General features: G+C 37.6%; 1 protein-coding gene across 2 annotated transcripts in view; it reads left to right on the top strand.

The window, feature by feature from the left end:
• TFAP2D (transcription factor AP-2 delta) overlaps nt 1–13,546 on the top strand; it is a 48,130-nt gene extending 34,584 nt beyond the window's left edge. The window contains exon 7 of one of the 2 annotated variants that reach the window (XM_005146411.3): nt 13,231–13,546. In XM_005146411.3, coding sequence (XP_005146468.1) covers nt 13,231–13,450 — 220 coding nt within the window. In that variant the 3' untranslated portion in view covers nt 13,451–13,546. The remainder of the gene's footprint in view (nt 1–13,230) is intronic. The other variant, XM_005146412.4, reaches the window with a different exon arrangement.
• The last annotated feature ends 6,708 nt before the right edge of the window (nt 13,547–20,254 follow it).

Here is a 20,254-nt window from a genome sequence, read left to right as displayed (position 1 = left end):
ACCCAGTATCATGTGGTATGATACCTAAAGTTTAGTTCCTCCAACTTTGAATGGATTACAAAATACCAATACCCACCATCCCACTTCTTTCATCTATGTGTCAGGGTGGGGAGAGGCAACAGCAGTGCCTGGTCTGCAGATGCACACATTCCTGCTTATTCTAACACATACTGGTATGCATCCTATGTGTATGCAAACATACCTAGAAACCCCACTTCTGTTCCCATGTGGTGATGTGCACATACACGTGCATACCACTTTTGTCTATGTATGCTTTCCCTTATACACACACACCCTAATACCTAACTACACTGTCACATCAAGAGAGACATACTTATTTATATAGGCTACTCATAGAGTGAATTTAATAGGTTACCTAAGCTTGTGGAAAAATAGGTAATTCCCCAATGTATGCACAAAAAGTAAACGTGATACAAGGTAGCTAATCCACAAGGATTCCTGTGTTTAAAGAAATAGCAGTCAGGATAAAATGCTGAAGGCTTCAACTACAAAAGCTGTCAACTGGTACAGCTCCCATCCTTCTTTCTCTGCTATATTTCAGTAGGTTGAAGTACAAAGCTTCTGTAGGCAGCTCCTGGATCATTTCAGTACTTTCTTTCCTGCCTGCAATAGGAAATAAGTGTTGGACTGAAAATCGGCACCTAGAAGAGCACAGGTCTTGATCCTACAAAGATACTTCCCTGGGCTTAAATCAGACAGCCTTCTCTGATTGTGTTTAATGAATGATGAGTACTGCCAGACCCACAGGCTGAGCTGAGACCATATTCCTTTTCCATCTGTAGCAGAGAAGTTGAGGTCAGATCCAGATTCAGACCCAGACTTCCAATGCTACTCGTCTACTTGTTTCAGCCATGTGTGTACCTTCTGCTGTACATGCATCTTGCCTGTATAGCCCAAGAAATCTGCATTACAGTTAAGCAGACATCTATATTTGTGTAACTTGAAATTCTCTCTAAACTCTAGTGACTGAGCAGTGTGGTCTAGATCTTCAGCTGAACAGGAGCTTAGCCAATCAGTACACATTAGACACTTGTATTGTAAATAGCTAAAGCTAGCATAGACTAAAACATCGCTATTCCCATCCACTGAATCTGGCAGCCTTCACAGCTAAATCATCTAAAGCCCTCTTATGACTACTTGCTTTCTTGAGATTAAGTATCACAGAAGGCAGTTAAGTCTGTCACAGATGCCAGAGAAGATACAAGAATGCAATTCACCATGTTTTCAGGAGCATTAACTATTTTCCAAGTCAAGTTTTCAACACAGAAAACAGTGCTTCTGACTCATCACTTGGTTTCTCTGTGTTTCTCTGGGGGATGAACCTCAGACTGAACCAACCTCTGTCACAGGAAATTTGTACCTGATCAGCTGGGATGAGGGAAAATTGTTGATACCCCAACACACTTAGAAAGTTCTTGTAACCTAGGAACATGCTCACTGCTGTCTGAGGTACAGCACAGCCTCCTACTGGTCACAAGCAGAAATAGTCAGAAATCACTTAAAAAGATGTTGAAAGCATCTGCCTAACAATCCATATGCCTAACAATAAGAATTCAAATATTCCTAGTACATTGGCTTCCACATCCCTGATCATAGGACCCAATCGCAGATTCCACCTAAGACTGGATTTCCAAAAGAGCAGGTTGTCCTTATTTATTACAGTGAAATGAACATGATCATGTATCTATAGATATAAAAAGCTGTCCAACTGTATGCCAGAGAGGATTTGACCTTCATACCATAGTCATTGTCAAATACTCTGATGACATCTACATGAATCAGAGCCTAAAATTGGACTGTCTTAGTAAGTAGCTCATCCTGATAATACATATGAAATTAATGTTATTTATGACCAAAATGTCCAAGAGTTGTTGATGCTCTACAACTGCATCTTGCAGAGGAGATATAAATCTGAAACAATTACTCCATATAGTCATCACAAATTTTTTAACATGCCTTTTCAATAGTGAAATTTTCATCTTCTTTTCTAGCTGTATTCCAGAACTGTGTGCTTTCTCACAACAAATTCTTTGTCTTTTTGCTACATAAGTCTCTAGATTGGGAGGGGGCCAAAATATCACATTTGGCAAGGACAAAGCATAGTCTTTTACTGGAATCTCTGACTAGGTTTTGTGAAATTTTTTAGCATAAATATAGCATTTTTTTCAAAATTATGATATTATGCAAGAAGAACTGATTTTTTTTATCATGGGAAGTCTCATATAGTTTTAGACAGATTTAATATAACAAGAAGAGGTTCAGAAGTTCTGCCTTGTAGACTATAATAATCAAGGTAGCAAAGAAACCACAAGATGAAAAGTTGTTATTTTATACACATATGTATATGCTTATGCAATATGAGGCAAAAAATCATGACCAGAAAAATTTAGAGGAGTCACACATATCTTTATTATTAGAATAAGTTCTAAGATAATAAAAGACTTTCTGAAGAGCTGTAACAACCAATACCTACAGCAGAATCCAACTTCTACTACCTTGGGGTAAAAGGGAGTTTTCTTTAAGAATAAATTATCCTACAGCTAGTAAGTGTAGAGTTATGTGCTACACTTGTTCTTGATGTTACTTCTCAACATTAATAATTAAGACCAGGATTCACAGACTGGCACAAATCAGATGGAAGCAGTGTTTCCCATTTCCTCTGTTTTAAATCTTCAAGCTCACATTTCTCTGAAGTTTTTTGACTCAGCTCCAATTCATCAAGATCTGTAAACATGTGTCCAACCTGAAGTACAGGATAGTCCCCTTGAAGGGATCAAAATTGCTGGGTTTGCTCAACCTACTCAAAGTTCATACAAAGGATAAAACAATGGAAATCTTCAAAGGAATTGCCAGTGAGCCTGACAACTGCTGAGTTGTGCACAACTTTAACACATAAGCAAAAAAACAGAGGCTCTTCTATACCTGTGGTACAACCATGTTTGTGCAGCTGCTCTGAGATGTCCATTTGACCTGAATACAGAAAACTCAATTCTGCATGAAGAATGAATTCCCAATATTGTTTAACCATGAACTGACAATTCCATAGACCCTTACATTTTTATTAGCAACTATTGTGCAGTACCTCAGCAGGGGTAGTATTATGTATGCTTTATTCAAGATTTCTGGCCTGAAAGCCACCACTTAAGCTACCCTGTTCCTGGATTCTGAAGACAGAATCAGCACTAAAACACAGAGCAAAAAAAAACACCCTGGAAAAAATGCTGAGACATTTTGTCCGGGTATATGAGTGTCTCTGTTGTTCTCTAAAAGCCCATCTGTGTAAATGCTTTTATGAGTATACTACAGTATAGAGAGAAGTCAGCACATCAGTATTAAAAAAGAACACAAAAGTTTCTATAGCTTTAACAAGAGGAACCTCTTTCTCTCATCCTTTGCTTTCAAAATGGAGTGAGCATCAGGAAAAGAAAAGACTGAGAGGGACAGCAAAAGAAAGAAAGATAAGGAAAACATGAGAAAAAGAAAATATTTAAATAAACCTTAGTTTCTTTTTTTAGAATGCCCTTTATTACTTACAACGCAGAGGTCTTTTCCCCAAAGCCCCATAGAATCATGAGAGACTTCTGTGTACATATGCATGCATCTGTGTATGCAAGAGGGAAAAGCTGGGGGTTTAATATCTTCTGAAACAGAAAATAATTTTCAAATTCTACTGATGTCAGTAAAGCTGAAATTTCATCTTTATTTTTCTTTCAGAACAGAAAGGCTACACAAACCTCTTTTTAGCATTGTAAGTCGGTTGGTTTTGGATTCAGAACAAGAGACTAGTTTTATGCTCAGTGAAACTGAGAGACATGGGAGGGAAAAAGGGGGTTGGAATGTTTGAAGAAAGCAAAAAGATGGATGACAAAGAATGGATATGTAAGGCTGTGAGAATAATTCACTTCAGAAAAGCCTGGAAATGGTGAACCAGGGAAATAATGACCTACAGCAGAAAAAAATCCTGCCTGGAAACACAATAGCTCCAAGACACACACCAAGAAACTATATTGTGCAGGTAGTTGTGATGGGAGATGGTGAAACCCTGGATAACCCCCAAAACCCATAATCTTGCCACTAATTCAGGAGAGCTGAATGGTAACATTGCAGACCATCACGTTCTTCTGCTGGATCTGGGACATTGTTAACCAGCATAATCATCAAGCCCCATCTTTTTCCTGTCAGTGGTGTGCAGGTAGATCTGAAGCATGAAAGTATGTAAAATAGTTGGAAATAACCTTCATACCACTCGTCTCACTAGTATTTTTGTGCTTCCCAGACATTTAATGCATCCAGCACTCTAGAGCAGATAACCAGACCAGATAAAACAAATATTTTCAGATGTATAGATCCCTGCTGCGAAGAAGGCAAATGTGTCTGTCATATTTCAGAGAAGGAATGGAGACATGTAGAGATTAATACTCTCCAAAAGATACATGAAAACTAATCTAATAAGCTGGGTAGGTATGGTCCTGGACACTGGAACATAAATGTCTGTAATGTTTGATTTCTACTGTGGTTCCTTTTATATATTTGGGTTAGACCAACTCTTTCTGTCCCAGACAATTCCCAGGCACAAGTCAGCCTCACCTCAGTCAACAGGATATTCTAAGTTGGAAGGTTAGATATATGACCACTACTTCACAGGTTAAAATGCTGGAATAATGGAGATAAAGCCAAACTATTCTAGATCACTCATGATCAGAGAAGTCTGGACACTCTTCACTTCACTAATGAAGATATAGGTGACTAAAGGCATTTCCTAGCTTCAGTTTAAGCACCTTAGAGTGATTTACCTGTCTGGTGAATCTAGGGATCAAGGGTCATTTTAGGTGTAAAAAGACATCCCGTCTCACATTTATCTGCCACTCCCTCAGCTGAAGGGTTTTTTGTGAGTCCTGCATCACATCTACCAATGTTATAGATACTCTAAATGTCCTATGGCAGCTCTGGTGGCATGGGTGAATCTGCAAGTTCACTTTCCATCCCTTCTTTTGAAGTTCTCTTTTGTAAAGGAAAACTTAAGGCTGGATGGAGAAAGAGATCCCATGAGTATCCTTATCTAGTGGAGTGGCTTCTGCACTAAATCAAAGCTAGTGTTCTGGATCTAGGATCCTGTTTTATTCATTTCACACTTAAGCCTGTTGATGAAGTATCAAATCAGCCCTCAGTCTAAGGATCAGAATTTAAGATATCTGTCCAACTGGACTGAAGGTCCAAAAGACTAGTATTTTTCTTTTTTTTATACCCTGCCTCTCTCTCCTGTTGAGTGGAGAGAGCATGTATCAACTTCTCTCTTCCATTCCACTGTTATATATGAGCTTCCCACAGATTCAGCCAGGAACTTCAAAGTTGTACTGACATATGTCTTCTTGTCTTTGCGTTTGTAACCTGCTCTTGCATCAGATTTTCTTTCTTTTTTTTTTATTTTTGGCAGATGTCTTTTTAGCTCCCCAAAATTTCATGAAAACTAGAGTTATCCATAAAACCCACCAGAAGTTACCCACATTCTGTGCTGGGAAACCAAAAAACATGACACAAAATAGTTACAAAAAAAAGACTTGCTGAGATTATACTCAAGAGATCTGTGTCTGTTCATGTACACACTACCTGGCCTCATTAATCAATCTCTTAGTCTCAACTCTCTTCACTTGTAAAATTGGGTATAGACATAGCTTCCATGTCTGCTTTTGGAATGCTTGTGTCTGTAAGAATTTGTAGTGTTTGGAAAGTTCATGTATCCTCCTAATGTTATTCATCATACAGGGAAAGACAAATACCTACCAATTACTGAAGTTGGATTTGACCCTTTATGTTCAAAGTTACTTTTTATAAAGGTGGAAAACCACATCCACATAATATTTTTTTTAATATAAAAGATAAAACCAGCAAAACTCAAAGTGACACTTCTTTCATTGCAGAAACCTTGTAAAAGCAGACAAAAAATAATAGGGCCAGGATACTAAAGCTACATAATGAAGGTAATGAGCATCCTCACAAATTATTCTTATTATCCAGCTGATATGAAACATGCTTCCCATGAAAACATTTGAGATTAGTTTTGTTGCTTAGCTGGTCTCTGAGCCTAGAGCTGCCAGCCTCCTGCAAGTGCTTGGCATTACATTTAACAAGGTGACACAAAAAACAACAGGCAGGAAACCAGAGGCTCAGACTTTGGGAGCAGCAAGAAAGTAACATCCTTTTTTTCTGAGGGGTGAAAGAGAAAAATTAAATGGGTTTTGTACCTCAACATGTTTTTAAATTGCAGCAAGCAGCCAAACCCAAAGCCTTACTTGTGGGTGGCCTTTACAGATGCAACCCTCCCCCTTTATATATTCCATTTTTTTACACTTCTTTGCTTATCAGGAGGTAAAGCAGCTGCTGTCATAATTCCAGTCATCTTGATTAGCAGCCTTCTGTTTGGATGCACTGACGGGAAGCCAGTGAGCAAAGCAGTGGCGAAACACCTCTGGTGCCCTCTACAGTTCCCTCATTTCCATGACCTCTCAGTCTGGTTTTAGATTCTGCTAGCTAAAACGGACTTTTCCTCATGCTGAAGTACTAATACACATCAAACTGATCCTTTTTTCTTTTTTTTCTTTATTTTCCTTGATTCTTTATTTACCAAAATTATTACAGTTCTTTCCTCTGGTATTTTTCCCTCATTCCCTTTCCAAGGGAATTGATCATTCTACAACAAGAGTTCAAGCACATTCTCCTGCTCTGCTGATGACCAATATTCTTTTGGAAGGGTGTGAATATTTAATATTGCCCACGATTTTTAATTATAGTCTTTTGATACCATATTCCCTTGAAGTCACAATTTATGGAGTCAAGACAGCAGATGAGAATCTGTTTTCTTTATTCACTTCATCAACAAATTAATTTGTTGCATGATTATCAAGGAAAAAGCAAATGAATAAAACCTTGGGCAGTTTGATTTGGTTTACAATCCAGCAATTAAGATTTCTTAAAACCTTTAAGGCACTTGTGTTTTCCCCAAAACAGGAATGGTATCCACCCATTTCCAAATTCCTAGGTTACAAAGTTGCATTGTCCTTTGTCATCAGCATTTTTATAATGCTTACTTCTTGGTCTTTCTCATCTGGGAGGCTTCTTAGCTGCATTTAAACTGAAAGAGGATAGATCTTTATTAGCTATAGGAAGAATTTTATTGTGAGGGTGGTTAGACACTGGAACAGGTTACTCCGATGAGCTGTGGGACCCATCCCTGAAAGTGTTCAAGGACAGGTTGGACGGGGCTTGGAGCAACCTGGTCTAGTGGAAGGTATCTCTGTCTGTGGCAGTTGGTTGGAACTGGATGAGCTTTAAGGTTCCTTCCAACCCAAACCATTCTATGAATCTATGATTAGCTGCCTAACTGGGAAAAAGTAGCAAATTTAATTAATCTCATTCATTTCTCTGCTTTACATAGAGCAGGCATGTGACCTTTAACTAAGTCAAAGGAGAAACTGAAGGAGCTTATGGCTATGGGAGGGACAAGTTCACTGTTTTTCAAAAGTATCCAGTCATCTTGGATCTGTGGTTTCAGTGCTGTGCTTGACTTCACAGGTAGCAATGGGAGGTGAGGCCAGTTTTCATTCAGCGTCAGCCACAAGTTCGTACATATTTTCTTATTCAAAACAATCAAGTCACAATATTATCCAGTGTTTTATTTGGAGGATATAATGTGCTGGAAACATTGCATGTCAAAAATACAAGGGCTTCTATGAGTGCCATGAGCACCACAGTACCATGGCTTAATCTTTGGACTATAGCTCAGAAGCATTCCATAGCCGCAGTTTTGGATGTTTCAGGTATATTGCCTGGGCAATTGCCCTAGTATGAAAAATCGGTCCCAAGGTCTTTTACACAATGTAGAGGAAGGTCAGTCTGCTTAGAACATCTGCTTGATACATTTGTTTTGTTATGAATAGAAAACAAGCATGAAGGCCTGCTTTGCAAGGCAATTTTTGCACATGCTGTTTGACTCTCTGGTGTTACAGACTGCCTACCCCTATAACATATACTGGCCATGTTCTAATGTTTACCATGGCTGTCAGTCTAACTTGTGTCATAGTTAGGCCTATTGACCTTCTGTAGTAAAGCTGTCACAATTTAATTCTCTAGGCACCTTCACAGGACAGACGCTGAAATCAACAGAAGCACCTAGAAGTCAGTAAAGCACCTCTAACTTAGGATGTTACTTGTATCATTGAGGAGATTGAAAACTTTTTTCCATTTCCTTTACAGCCCAGCCACCAAAAATCTAATTAGATCTTATTATTTGTCATCTGCCTTCTGCTATTAAATTTAGATTTATCCCCCTTTAATCATGAAGTGGTTTCTATATGCATTCTGAGAAAGCCCGACCAATAAGTTCAAGCTTGCTTTTTCTTCATTATTATTGTTTTAAATGAGGGTGTAAACATTCAGTGCAGATGGCCTCTTCTTCCCCACAGAGAGGGAATCTGTTTCATTTGCTGCATGTCGGAGTTTAACCAGCCTGGGGTATGGAAGAGTCCTTGAGGTAGTTGCCAAGTGAGAGTCCAAGCCTTCAGGCACACTTGGAGCTTTTCACTTTTAAGCAAGGCCATCATTAAAACATGAGGAGACATAATTGCATCGCAGAGCTAGGCAGAATTGCAGGCGCGTCTGAATGTCCTTAAGCATAAGGATTTATGATATATTGGTCTGATATTCATTGCTTTCTTTCTGCAGCTTTCCATACAGAGTACCAAAATCAGAAATCTTAGCCTTGACTTTTAGAACAACAAGATTAGTTATAGGAGTTGTACTACAATGCCGAGAATATCCAGAAGTTTTCATTATGAAACCACTATGTTTAATTTTAGGGTTTTAAACCCAAATGAAAGTATTGTAACAAAAGCGACTCATTTCATAGGTGTGGAGCATACCAAAAATGAACCAATTTCAGTGGGAACTCAGCCTGAATAATCATTCAACTAAATTTGACTTTTAGAAAACACATTTCAATGCTTTGCCATTAATCTTCTGTCATGTCTGATTTAAATGTAAAATCAGATTTTATCCCCAACTTGAAACTTACTTCCATGAGCAAATGGAAATTTTTCAACAGTCTTAGATTTTAGCCTAGACCTTTTTTTCAAGATTTTAACTTCAGAGAAAGTCCACCAAAATTAGAGCAAGGGGAATTACTGAAAAAAATAAAAATGTAAGACAAAGTAGAAGATATCTCTCAGCCTTTTGATGTTTATTACATAAAGTAATGCTAATAACATACACTCTCAGAAGAGCATGGCAAGCAGAGCTGGTCATAATGTTTCCATAAAATTGTTTCATTTACTAAACTTCATGGGAAAATTATTAGTGTCTGCCAACCCCAATCTATAGAGAGCAATGTATTCATCTGACTGAACCAGAAGTGGAGTTGCCATGAGACTCTGCAGCATCATTTCACTAAAAAAGTGTTGTCTTTTCTCTAAGAAATACAGTGCTATCTTGAAAAAAAAAATCTACTGTATTTGATGATTAGTGGTACATAAGAGGCTAAACTGTAAAGCAGATAAAACCTTATCTCACCCCATAAAATTTTTTCCTATGAACACCAGTTTCAGACCAGAAGTTTAAGATTCTGCTCAGGGTAAAATAGCCATATGTAGGTATTTCAACATAAGCTGGATGTCTAAGCTTCTCGTGTAGTCAATGAAGATTTTTGACAAAATATAGCTGAGTAAATAGTAGCATGCAGAGTCTTTTTAGATACTGCTTGGTATGCCATCAGTACATTGCTGTTTTAAAAGGGTGCTGTTCTCCTATAAGCCCTCTGCATTACCTGTTCACCAGACACAGATATCTTGTTACCATAGGGCATCTCAAATAGCACCAAACATGCATTTTTTTTCAGCTTGATGGAGCCCTCAGTGTAGTCAGAAGAATGGTGCAAATCACTGTAAAGGAGACACATCCATTTCATGCACTACGTCATTCTCCAGAATTTTCCCACATCATGATTCAATACCTGAATAAAGCCCCAGGGCTGAATTCAGTCACCTAAACATTGGCATCTAGTGCTGTGTGAGATACACAAGGGTAACCTTCCTGTCATCAAAACACCTAGAAGCAAGGGTGACTTAAGTCCTATCATATCTAGCAGATCTATGCAGATGTTTCAGATGTCATAGAACATCTCAAATCACTGTAGACCCTTACACATAGGAAACTATACTAAGTCCCCTTGAATGGTAATAAGGTTATGCACTGCTGATGTACACACCTACGAGTTGGCACCTATGCTTATGTACCTTATACCGGATTTTGTCCCATTCTGGTATTTTCTACAGTCTTTTTCAGCATTTCAGGACATTAAAGTTTTTAATCCTTGTTCTTAGCCCTACAGATAATTTCTGAGGCAATCTCTGTAGGTTTTCACTGTAGTATTCCCACTTTGCTCTTTATATTGAGCTATCAAATGAACACAGTACTATTCCCTTTGCTCAGGAGTCCAAAGGTTCAAAGACAGCAGGCCAGAAGATTTCTGTTCAATCCTTTGTTAAACTTACTATCTGCATCTACTGGAAATTAATTGTTGCAGGTATTGCCAACTTTTAAAATCGATAAGCTATTTTCATTTGCGTGCAAGATCGTAAATATTTTTATATATACCTTGATATAGTCATTTCCCCAAATCAAGACCCAGAAGATCATGCAAGCCATGTAAAAACCGAGATACTGTAACTGGTAATGATACATTTGAATTTCCTTTTTCTTGCTTTTTGTTATTGTAAGCTCCATCACATTTTAATTTGTATGGACCTATGAAGACCAGAAATGATAATAAAATTCAACACAAAATCTTGAAATCACCTGACTCCTAAAAGGACTTTGGAGAGCTAGAAATATTCTTATCTATGTTCTAATGTTGATTTTACTTTTACTACTGTTAAAAGATGAAGGTATGCCAGGCATTTCTAGAAAAAAAAAATAAAGTGAGGAATGTTTATATGTTTTTAATGCTAAATTTAAAAGATGCAGATATTGCTACAAGTCCAGATTTCAAGAGTCATGTGGAATTATTAATTGATGACTGCAAACTTGTCCCTGTAAATATTTAATTATCATTTTCCTCTCATTACTAACTGGGGGTAAACATAAGTTCCAGCTTTAAAAAGTGCCTGGGGACTAATGGATAAACATTCTAAAAGCAAGTTATTTTTTAATAGCCTTCAGGAGACCTTTTGTAAAAGACTGGGACACTCCCAATCTGAAATGGATATTTCCAATCTAAACTCTCATTTTGGTTAAGCATCCCATATGTTTGGTGTCTTCTCTGCAATATGAGCTTTCCTAGCAAACAAGGTTCCCATATGTCCAGCAGACAGAAAGATTACCCTAAAAGATATCTTGAAGTTTTTCCCATACAGTTTTTTTGGGTTGTTTTGTTTTGGTTTTGGGCTTTTTTGATACTTCCAGAGTCCCAACAATTGTCCATGTCCTGAATAATCTTTTTTCACTTGTTCTTTACATTTTCACTTTTTTCTGAAATAGATGGAAAGATTGAGAAGCCAAAATGTGGAAGGGTTCTTGCTGAATCAAAATGTTCCCATTTCTGAGCTACTCATGGTTCTCTGCATTAGACCAACATTTTCTGATGTGGTGCCTAAGACACCCAGAGAGTTACTGCAGTGCCATGATCTTAAATAGTATGGGATGGTAAATAGTTATTGTTTTGTCAGAATCACTGAAATGTGGGGGTTTTTTGCCCTCACCCAAAGCAATATAAATTATTGATTTCTCAAAAATGTCCACAGACTCAAAAATCACCTTCTGTTCCTCTTGTCCTCTTTCTGCCCTAAGCAGAATTGGAATAACTGAAATCAGCTCTTAAAAACTGCAATGACACTTCAACCCTGTGAAATAATTTTTCATTTATGTTTTTAAATGAAAAATAAATATTTGGAGGATCTGAGTAGGGTTTGGTGGGTTTTTTTCACTTACCACTTATCAGAATGAGTCATTATAACAATGTGAATAACTTGTTTGCACTAAGATGTCTAGTACAACTTGAATTTCCCTGTCCCTTACATGAACATCTTATACTGTACATATAATATTTAGGCAAATAGGGCTGAAGTTGATTCTCTGAACTGGTCTCTGGTGCCATTTCTGTTATCCTAAGGTAGCAGAGACATCCTCACAAAGGCAGTATCTAAGAGATGGGACCCATGGGAAACTTGCACACATACAGATACACAGGCGTAAGCCAGCCTGGATGCCTAAAACATTTCAATTGACTGTAGATACATATGTGGGCACTGAAATGGTCCTCTAAACTGAGATTAGATTAACCCACTATAGGTCTGCCAGGTAACTTCATTAATACATCATTTCAGTAGCTGCTAAGTGAGGAGCATCACTGAAATTGCAGTGCAGAAAAACGAGAAAAAAAAAATTGTGCTCTCTTGAAAAAAAAAACCTTATTTGGATGTAAGGTACAATAGGCTAAATCTATACTAGTAAATTCAGCACCACCAGGGCAACATTGCTGGAATTTTATTATTTTTACTATTATTTGGTTAGGACGGTGCATGAATTTAACCTGGCAGAACTAGCCCTTTTGTGAAACAGTTCCTGGATATTGTTTTGACATTAGCATTGTCCAGCTACTATTACCTGTAGGCAGTTCAGATTTTACTCTGTTGGATGCTCAGAGGACTTAGCCACACAGCTATGGCCAAACTGCCATATCTGTGCTGAATTTCCTAATACAGATCCACTCATACTTTCATGTAGAGTAAACAGGTCTTGTTCAATAGTCTGATTTTAGAAGACTGAATAAACCACACAGAATTGGTTTTATTTACCTGAGAAGGGGAGAGCCAAACCTTTTGGGACTGGAAAAGTAGCAGTGCTGGAGAGTCTAGGGCACAGATACTTTCTTGGCCTCTCTGAAGTCAACAACACTGTCAATCTGCATCAGCCAAGGATCTGTCCCACTGTGTTCAGAACTGAGACTCCTGCAAAACCCAACCTTTGAAGCTGTATGTAGTCTGCTCTTCGACTCTACTCTTTTCTTTTCTGTTTCTCCCATAGGTAATAAATAGTTTAGGGAGCAAATCTTGAATTTCACTATAGCGAAATGAGTGTAGTGTAAACTCTTCGATGTATGTAGATGCATTTATATTTATGTGTGTGTGTGTATTTCTTTTTCTGTCTCCTTCCCATTTGTAGTTTGATCACTCATGGTTTTGGAACTCCTGCAATATGTGCTGCCCTAAGCACTTTCCAAACTGTTCTCAGTGAAATGCTGAACTACTTGGAAAAGCACACATCGCACAAAAACGGAGGAGCGGCGGAATCCGGCCAAGGACACGCCAACTCGGAGAAAGCCCCCCTGCGGAAAACTTCAGAGGCTGCTGTGAAAGAGGGCAAAACAGAAAAGACAGACTAGCTACATCAAACAGAATCTATTTCGAGAGAGTCTTGCTGCTGATATTTTTTTTAAATATATATATCATTGAGGGCAATTTATCTCCAGTGGACCAAACCCCAAAAAAGGGAAAAAAAAAAGAAAGAAAGAAAAATCAAATAAAAAGAAAATAAAAAAGAAAAAGATTAAAGCAGAGAGAAAGAGAGAGTGAGAGGAAAGTATTCAATCTTAAGAACAGCAGTGTACAGTAATTGTGTGATGAAATTGTCACTTTTTAAAAATTTATGTTGCTCTAAACTACTTTTTCGTGCACGTAGTATTTGATTGTTCTGAATGATACACTAACACTGTTTTTTATAAGCACTTCTGGACTTGGCTGAGGTGGCACATGAAATTTGAAGCACTTTCTTCTCCAGCAGCAGAATTAGGGCCAGTGCTTCTGTTGTGGGACATGCAGTTCCAGTATCCTGACTTTGTTTGCATGCTGGATAGATTGAAAGAAGGGCTTCCTGTGATCCATCGGAATTGCCTGATCTACTCACCATTGGGAAAACAATATGGAAACCTGGCAAAAGAGGAATTCTTGGGTCATGGGACAAACAAACTGTTCGGTGTTGGGGGCTGCTCATCCCCACGTGGGAAAGTACAATAAAGCTGCACTGGAATGAGGCCAGAACCTTTTAGGAATCTGTCCTCAAGCAGCAGCCATGGTGTCTTTTTTGAAAAGAGCGTGGCAGACAAAAGTGAAAAAAAAAAATGAACAACCCAACCTCGATAGTTTCAATAAAAGCCTTCGTCCCTCTGTGAACTTCAGATTAAATGACAGCACAGGTTTCTGTCCTCTGTCTTCTCAGCCCCTGGTCCCATAACACTGCAGTCTGCCATACCTGGATCTCTATTTAACAGGATCAGTTCAGGCAATTGGAGCCATCTTTTCCATTGCCTTGATTTTATGATGCTTTCTTTTCTTAAGCTTATTTCTGCAGCTTTATTGTCTTTAGGAATCCAGCTGAAGTGTAGAGGTCTAACAGAATCCATTCATTTTCCAACAAGAATACAGAAATAAAACAAAATCAAAATGACAAATAAGACAGATTGGCTTAGTCCACAGCATCTAAGTGGTAATATACTTTTGAAATATTACTTTACCACTCATCCTCACACAGAAAACATTGGATACATAGATTCAGCTCAAGAGGCTTTTTCCAGCCACATTCTAACTTTTTCAACAAGAATTTTATTCCATTCCTTTTCTTGTTCTTCTGACATCATTTTATTGGGAAAGTTAGGAAGGATGGGAGTTACAGGGTGGGGTTATACTGGCCATCTAAACTCCTTTTAAGATCAGCAGAATCAGAACTTTTCTTCCAAGGGACAGTTCATCTCTGTGGTAAGAAATAATACAGCTGTCCAAGGTGTAAGTGTTCAGACCACTTTGAGGTGTTTTAAAGTACCTAAGACAGTCACAGAGTTTTGACCAATATAACACGAAACCTAGAGGAGAACTGGACTCACCTGAGGAGAAACTGGAGGATCCCAGAAGATAGCACTAGATACCCATGGGTGGCCTCTTGACTGGCACACCAAATGTCCAGGATAGTTAGAAGGGATCATCCGAAAGTGTCTGTCATTCTTCACAGAGAAAAGCGGGAATAAGACAGTGACATTTTGTATTGTAAATGGCTGCAACTGGATTAATCATCCTCCTCTCCCTATAATCAGCAGAGAGAAAAAGGCTCTTAGAGTATGCAGTTTATCTTACCTTAAAGCAGTGATGAATCATACCGTAAAAGTATGTACTTTTTCTCAATTCTGTATAAAGAAAGCCAAGGATAAAAGTGCTTATACACGTCTACATCACAGCTTTCTAGAGTCAGTTAACATGCATTACATCTTGAATGACCAGCTTTAGACTAACCTAGGGACTTTGACAAATATCTGAGAGCATTTACAGCCATAATGTAGGGGGTCATATTGAATTAACAAAATCCGCCTCACCTTCCAAACAGATGGAAGAAAACCCAGCACTTATGGCATAATGCTTTTCCCCTTGAGATCAGTAAGGACATTGTCATCATGGTGAGGAAACACAACAGGAAATACTGAGTCTTTATTTGCTTGCATTAAAAAAAAAAAGAAAAAAGATATCCCATGATTTTGCCTAGATTTGTTCTTGCTTACAGTAGGTAGCACTTTAGTGCTGTTTAGGCACCCTGTGTGCATTGAGGGAATTAGGTGTATCTCCACAGGACTCCACCTTCTTAATACACTATCAGCTAAGTGCCTAGCAGAAATTAGACTTTACAGAATTAATTTTTCACTCCAGCACCTCTGGAGAAGTACTAAAATCAAATGAATGATCCTCAGAGATGTCTTTGACAGAAATATTGTGGGACTGTTCTAGAACATGAAATACTTGAGTGTGAAAATAGGTGACCACCGTTAAAAGTGAAAAGGAAGATCATTCTGCTTCTTCCATTGACCAAACTGAGAGAGAGAAAAGGAGAGAAAGGAAAATCAGAAGTTGACTGTCAGATATGCAGATTTACCACATCAAAATGGAGTGTAAAGCAATTTAATTGTGGCCCTCTGCTTCAAGCTATAGATAAATTTAAATTAGATTTTGGTGGAGAGGAAAAAGAGAAAAGTTTTTAAAATCTATTTAGATTTTCATCACTAAAATATCAGCCTTCTGGAGAAGGGTGAATATCTGGTTGGGAAGATTATTCTGTGAAAATGTTGAGAAAGCAGCATTTTATTACAATGAAATTCAAATGTCTGATACTGGAAAAATTATGTATACACCTATATTTGAAATATTTACCTATTCAGGATATGCTAAAAGATCCCGACAATAACTTATTTTAAAACTTGCATCTTTTGCTGTTACATAACACTATATAAATACGTATACAGAACACTAAATAACACTGAGCCTCTACTCTGGAGGTAACAAACTATTTTTTACCTGAATTACCCCTTAATCTATTAATATTTATAAACCTGAGCACTCTTGAAACCCCAGAACTTCCAGGGTTTGACTTAATGACCCCTACATATTTTTTGTGAGATTCAATCCAGATCTGATTCAACCTGATTGAACTGCTGTATATTTTTACCATGAAGAGGCTACCTGCATTACAGGCCAAATGTTCTGTTTTTTCCTTTAGTATATTAGCACATTTAAAAAGCAAAATTCTTTTTAAAAAGTAGCTGCAAGTTTGCTGACATTCACAGTCTCTCTGTATTTTATAGTTAATTGCTGCTGATAATTTTATTGAAAGAAAAAATAATTATTACTGCAGTTTGGCATAAAATGCCTTTGATTTTTGAAACAGGAACTTTCAGTGTAGTTTTAAGCAATGAATTCACCAATGTTGCTGTTAAAATCTGAGCGTAATCCAGTTATACCTGCACAATATTCCCATGTTGTGTCTTTTTTTAATATTCTTAGTCTTTGTCTCTTTGGAAACGTTGCCATTTCAAAACATGAATTAAATCAGTCTGAAGGAAGGGCATGGTTTGAAGTTAGTGGGTGCTCACTGGCAGCAAAGTTAATTATATTTTTACCTTTTTGACTTTGAAATTAATCTGAGTTATATAAAAAAAAAAAAAAAAAGAAAGAAACAGAAAAGTTCTGCCTTTGAAAGGGCATGGAATTGCTTTTTTCCATTCAGGTCAAAACCATCAAGGGTGTACAGAAAAGTGTCCAAATTTTTGAACACTGAATGTGTGGCAATGAATCTTCATGATTTTTGAAACCCCAAGAACAGATTCATAGCTGTCTGGGTATTTGGATTGTGTTGTACTTCAGCCCATCACTCAGTTTTTTATGCCTTACAACTTTCCCACCACAAACCTCACAATGCTTTAAATACTCTCTAAACTTCTTATACTAAGTACTAACACATTTGAGTCACAAAGACCAGCTGTTAACACTTGCATCTGTTAGCAAATTACTTGTGAAGTAAGCACACTGACAAACCACATACTTGTCCTTCTAGAGCAAGGTGTTACTGTGAGTTCAAACACCTTGTGTTGTCTAAGTTTAGAAGGTAAATCTCTGGCAGAACTAGGAGTGACATTCTCACTTTCAACCTTTGCCCTAAGATGTGGATCTCTGTTCACATAGTCCTCCATTAGTATCATCACATGTCAGACGTGTGTAGTCAAGTTTTATGCAGATGATGATAACTGGAACAATGTTCCTATGGCCTATAAAGAGGAGTGAATGACAGACAAGCAGTGGTGACCCTGCCACCTACCACAGAAGACTGTCAAGAATTTTGTCCTCCATGCCACCATCTTAAACCCTAACTCTTTCTAGGTGTTGTTCTGTTGCCTTGGAGAACTGGCACAAGGGGTGAATTTGGACCTTTAATTAACTTATTTTTTAAAGATAAACTCCAACATTCATGGGGAAAAGATTTCAGCTCTCCAAATCAACAAGGAACCTACTCTCTGAAGTGTCTCTTTAACTTTTTCTAAGAACAAAAAAATGTGCTACAAGCAGACACAATGTATAGTCCTTCCATATCCTGGGCTTCTTTGTAAATATTTCCCCAGCTCATCTCTTCCTTTGAACGTTACTCAATGGCACAGCTGCCGCTCACAATTTTGCAGCTAGGCTCAAGAAGGGCTGCTTTACTGTTCTAAAAGCCAATTTCTCTAACTGCTTTTTTGTTTGTTTGCTTTGTTTCCTAATACCAACAAACAGTTTTGGTCTTAGATGTCTTAGGTATCCAAAGGGCATTAGGTATCCCAAGGTCATTTGACCTTCATTTATCCTTTGAAGAGAGAGTTCTGCTGATCTAATTCTTTATTTTTAAGGATAATAAAATCCCAGTATTAATAGAAGACACAAGCCTGCAACACAAGGAATAATCAATAAACATAATTATACAGGAATTGCATTTATAAAAATATCCTCTGCCTCTGTCCTCATTACAGGTTCAACAAGACTCCAGGAACACCTGTGTTGGGAATGGGGGAGGAAGATAAAGTAATTTTCCTTTGCCAGGTGAAGGTCATTTGGAGAGATCCGATCTTTTTTATTGTTATTCCTTATTTTTCTTTATTTTGTACAACTGATTATGTTTTGTACAGCAGCTGTTGTGATTGTATTTAAATGTGAGTGTGCACTGGGTCACCAACAAACAATGTTCTACTTATTGGTTTGGCATTTTGATTTAGATTGGTTTTTTTCCTTCCATTTAATTTAACTTGATTTATAATTCAGTGGTGAAAAACATAATCTTTTATATTTCTATCTCCTATACAAGATACCTGTTTTACATGAGTCTATGAAGATAAAGATCACATTTGAACAAACATTTCACGGCAATAAAATCTATGTTGATTTAAACCTGATTTATCTCTCACTTGAAAATAATTTTTACCTCTGGATAAACAGACAACCAAACCTGACCAGGAACTGGATCCATGACATTATAGGACCTAGAACTTCCATCCATATACAGAGCTTAAAGATAAACCACCTAACTGTAGTTATATTCAATAATTGTCTGTCTCATCTAGAATATGTTAACCAGATTTAATGCTTGTTGTATTAAGAGAAGAATATAATTCAAGGCAATTTTTACTGTCCTAAAGCAGGGATCCAAGCTACTGGATAAGATTTACCTTAATAATCTCTCTCAAGTAACCACAGAGAAAAAACTGGAATCATGGAATCACAGAATGGTTTGGGTTGGAAGGGACTTTAAAGATCATCTAGTTCCAACACCTCTGCTACAGACAGGAGCACCTTCCACTATATCAGGTTAATCAAAGCCCCATCCCACCTGGCCTTAAATATTTCCAGGGATGGGGCATCCACAAGTTCTCTGCGCAACCTGTTTCAGTATCTTACCAACCTCACAGTAAAGAATTTCTTCCTAATGTATAATATAAATGCATCCTCTTTCAGTTTAAAGCCATTCCTCCTTGTCCTATCACTACATGCCCTTGGAAGGAATCCTAGTCCCTACCCACTGACAATGAACACAACCAGGAAATTTTCTAATTCTGGATACTTAATATTTAGATTACCAGGCCAAGTCTTGAGAAGTGCCTTGCCCACAATAGCGTAGAAAGGCTGTGACAGTGCCAGCAATCAAATCCACATCTCCACAATCTCAAACTCATTCTTTAATCTTCTCCCTGAAAATTTACAGCAGTTCGTTCCCAAATCTTACATCAGCTAAGGGTCTGGATTAATTGCCAACACTCCACTCTGGATTTTAATCCCAGTGCTGTGGCACAACGCTTAGTTCTTCCCAAGCAGAAATGAGAGTCAAAAGAAAGTCTTTAAATGTAAATAACGTCCTCTTTCAGGTATGACTTATAGCAAATCCAGCTTAGATGTTTATCCAAACTTTTCAACAAGAATGGTTCTGAAAAGTTTTACTGAAAAAAAATCAAAAAAATTTGAAGTTTTTTAAAGCAATTTCCTAAACATGCTCAGTTTCAAAATGGTTTTGAGAACTTCATAACAACCTTTCTGTGCTGTTCCAGTGCTTGCAGAAATGACTTTATGAGTAATTCTAGACAATGACACACCAAGGGCAAAGCTGCAATGGCAGAAATTTCAGAAGTATTTCAGCTGAAAAAGGAAATGCTTTGGGAAATAGTTCCTACATGTTTAAACCTGGTTTATTCAACTGCCACAAATGAACTCTCAATAATTAATATCACACTTATAATCTTCTGGGAAATATAATTTCCCAGGTGCTATAGTGAATTCCTTTGGTTAGTTCTATATGTGTTCTTCTCCAAAGTCAGAGAAAACACAACTGTGACAAATTAATCAGTATTTTAAATACA

Source organism: Melopsittacus undulatus, chromosome 3 (genome assembly GCF_012275295.1).
Source record: "Melopsittacus undulatus isolate bMelUnd1 chromosome 3, bMelUnd1.mat.Z, whole genome shotgun sequence".
Classification (NCBI taxonomy): Eukaryota; Metazoa; Chordata; class Aves; order Psittaciformes; family Psittaculidae; genus Melopsittacus; species Melopsittacus undulatus.
This window is presented reverse-complemented; position numbering and strand designations above follow the sequence as displayed.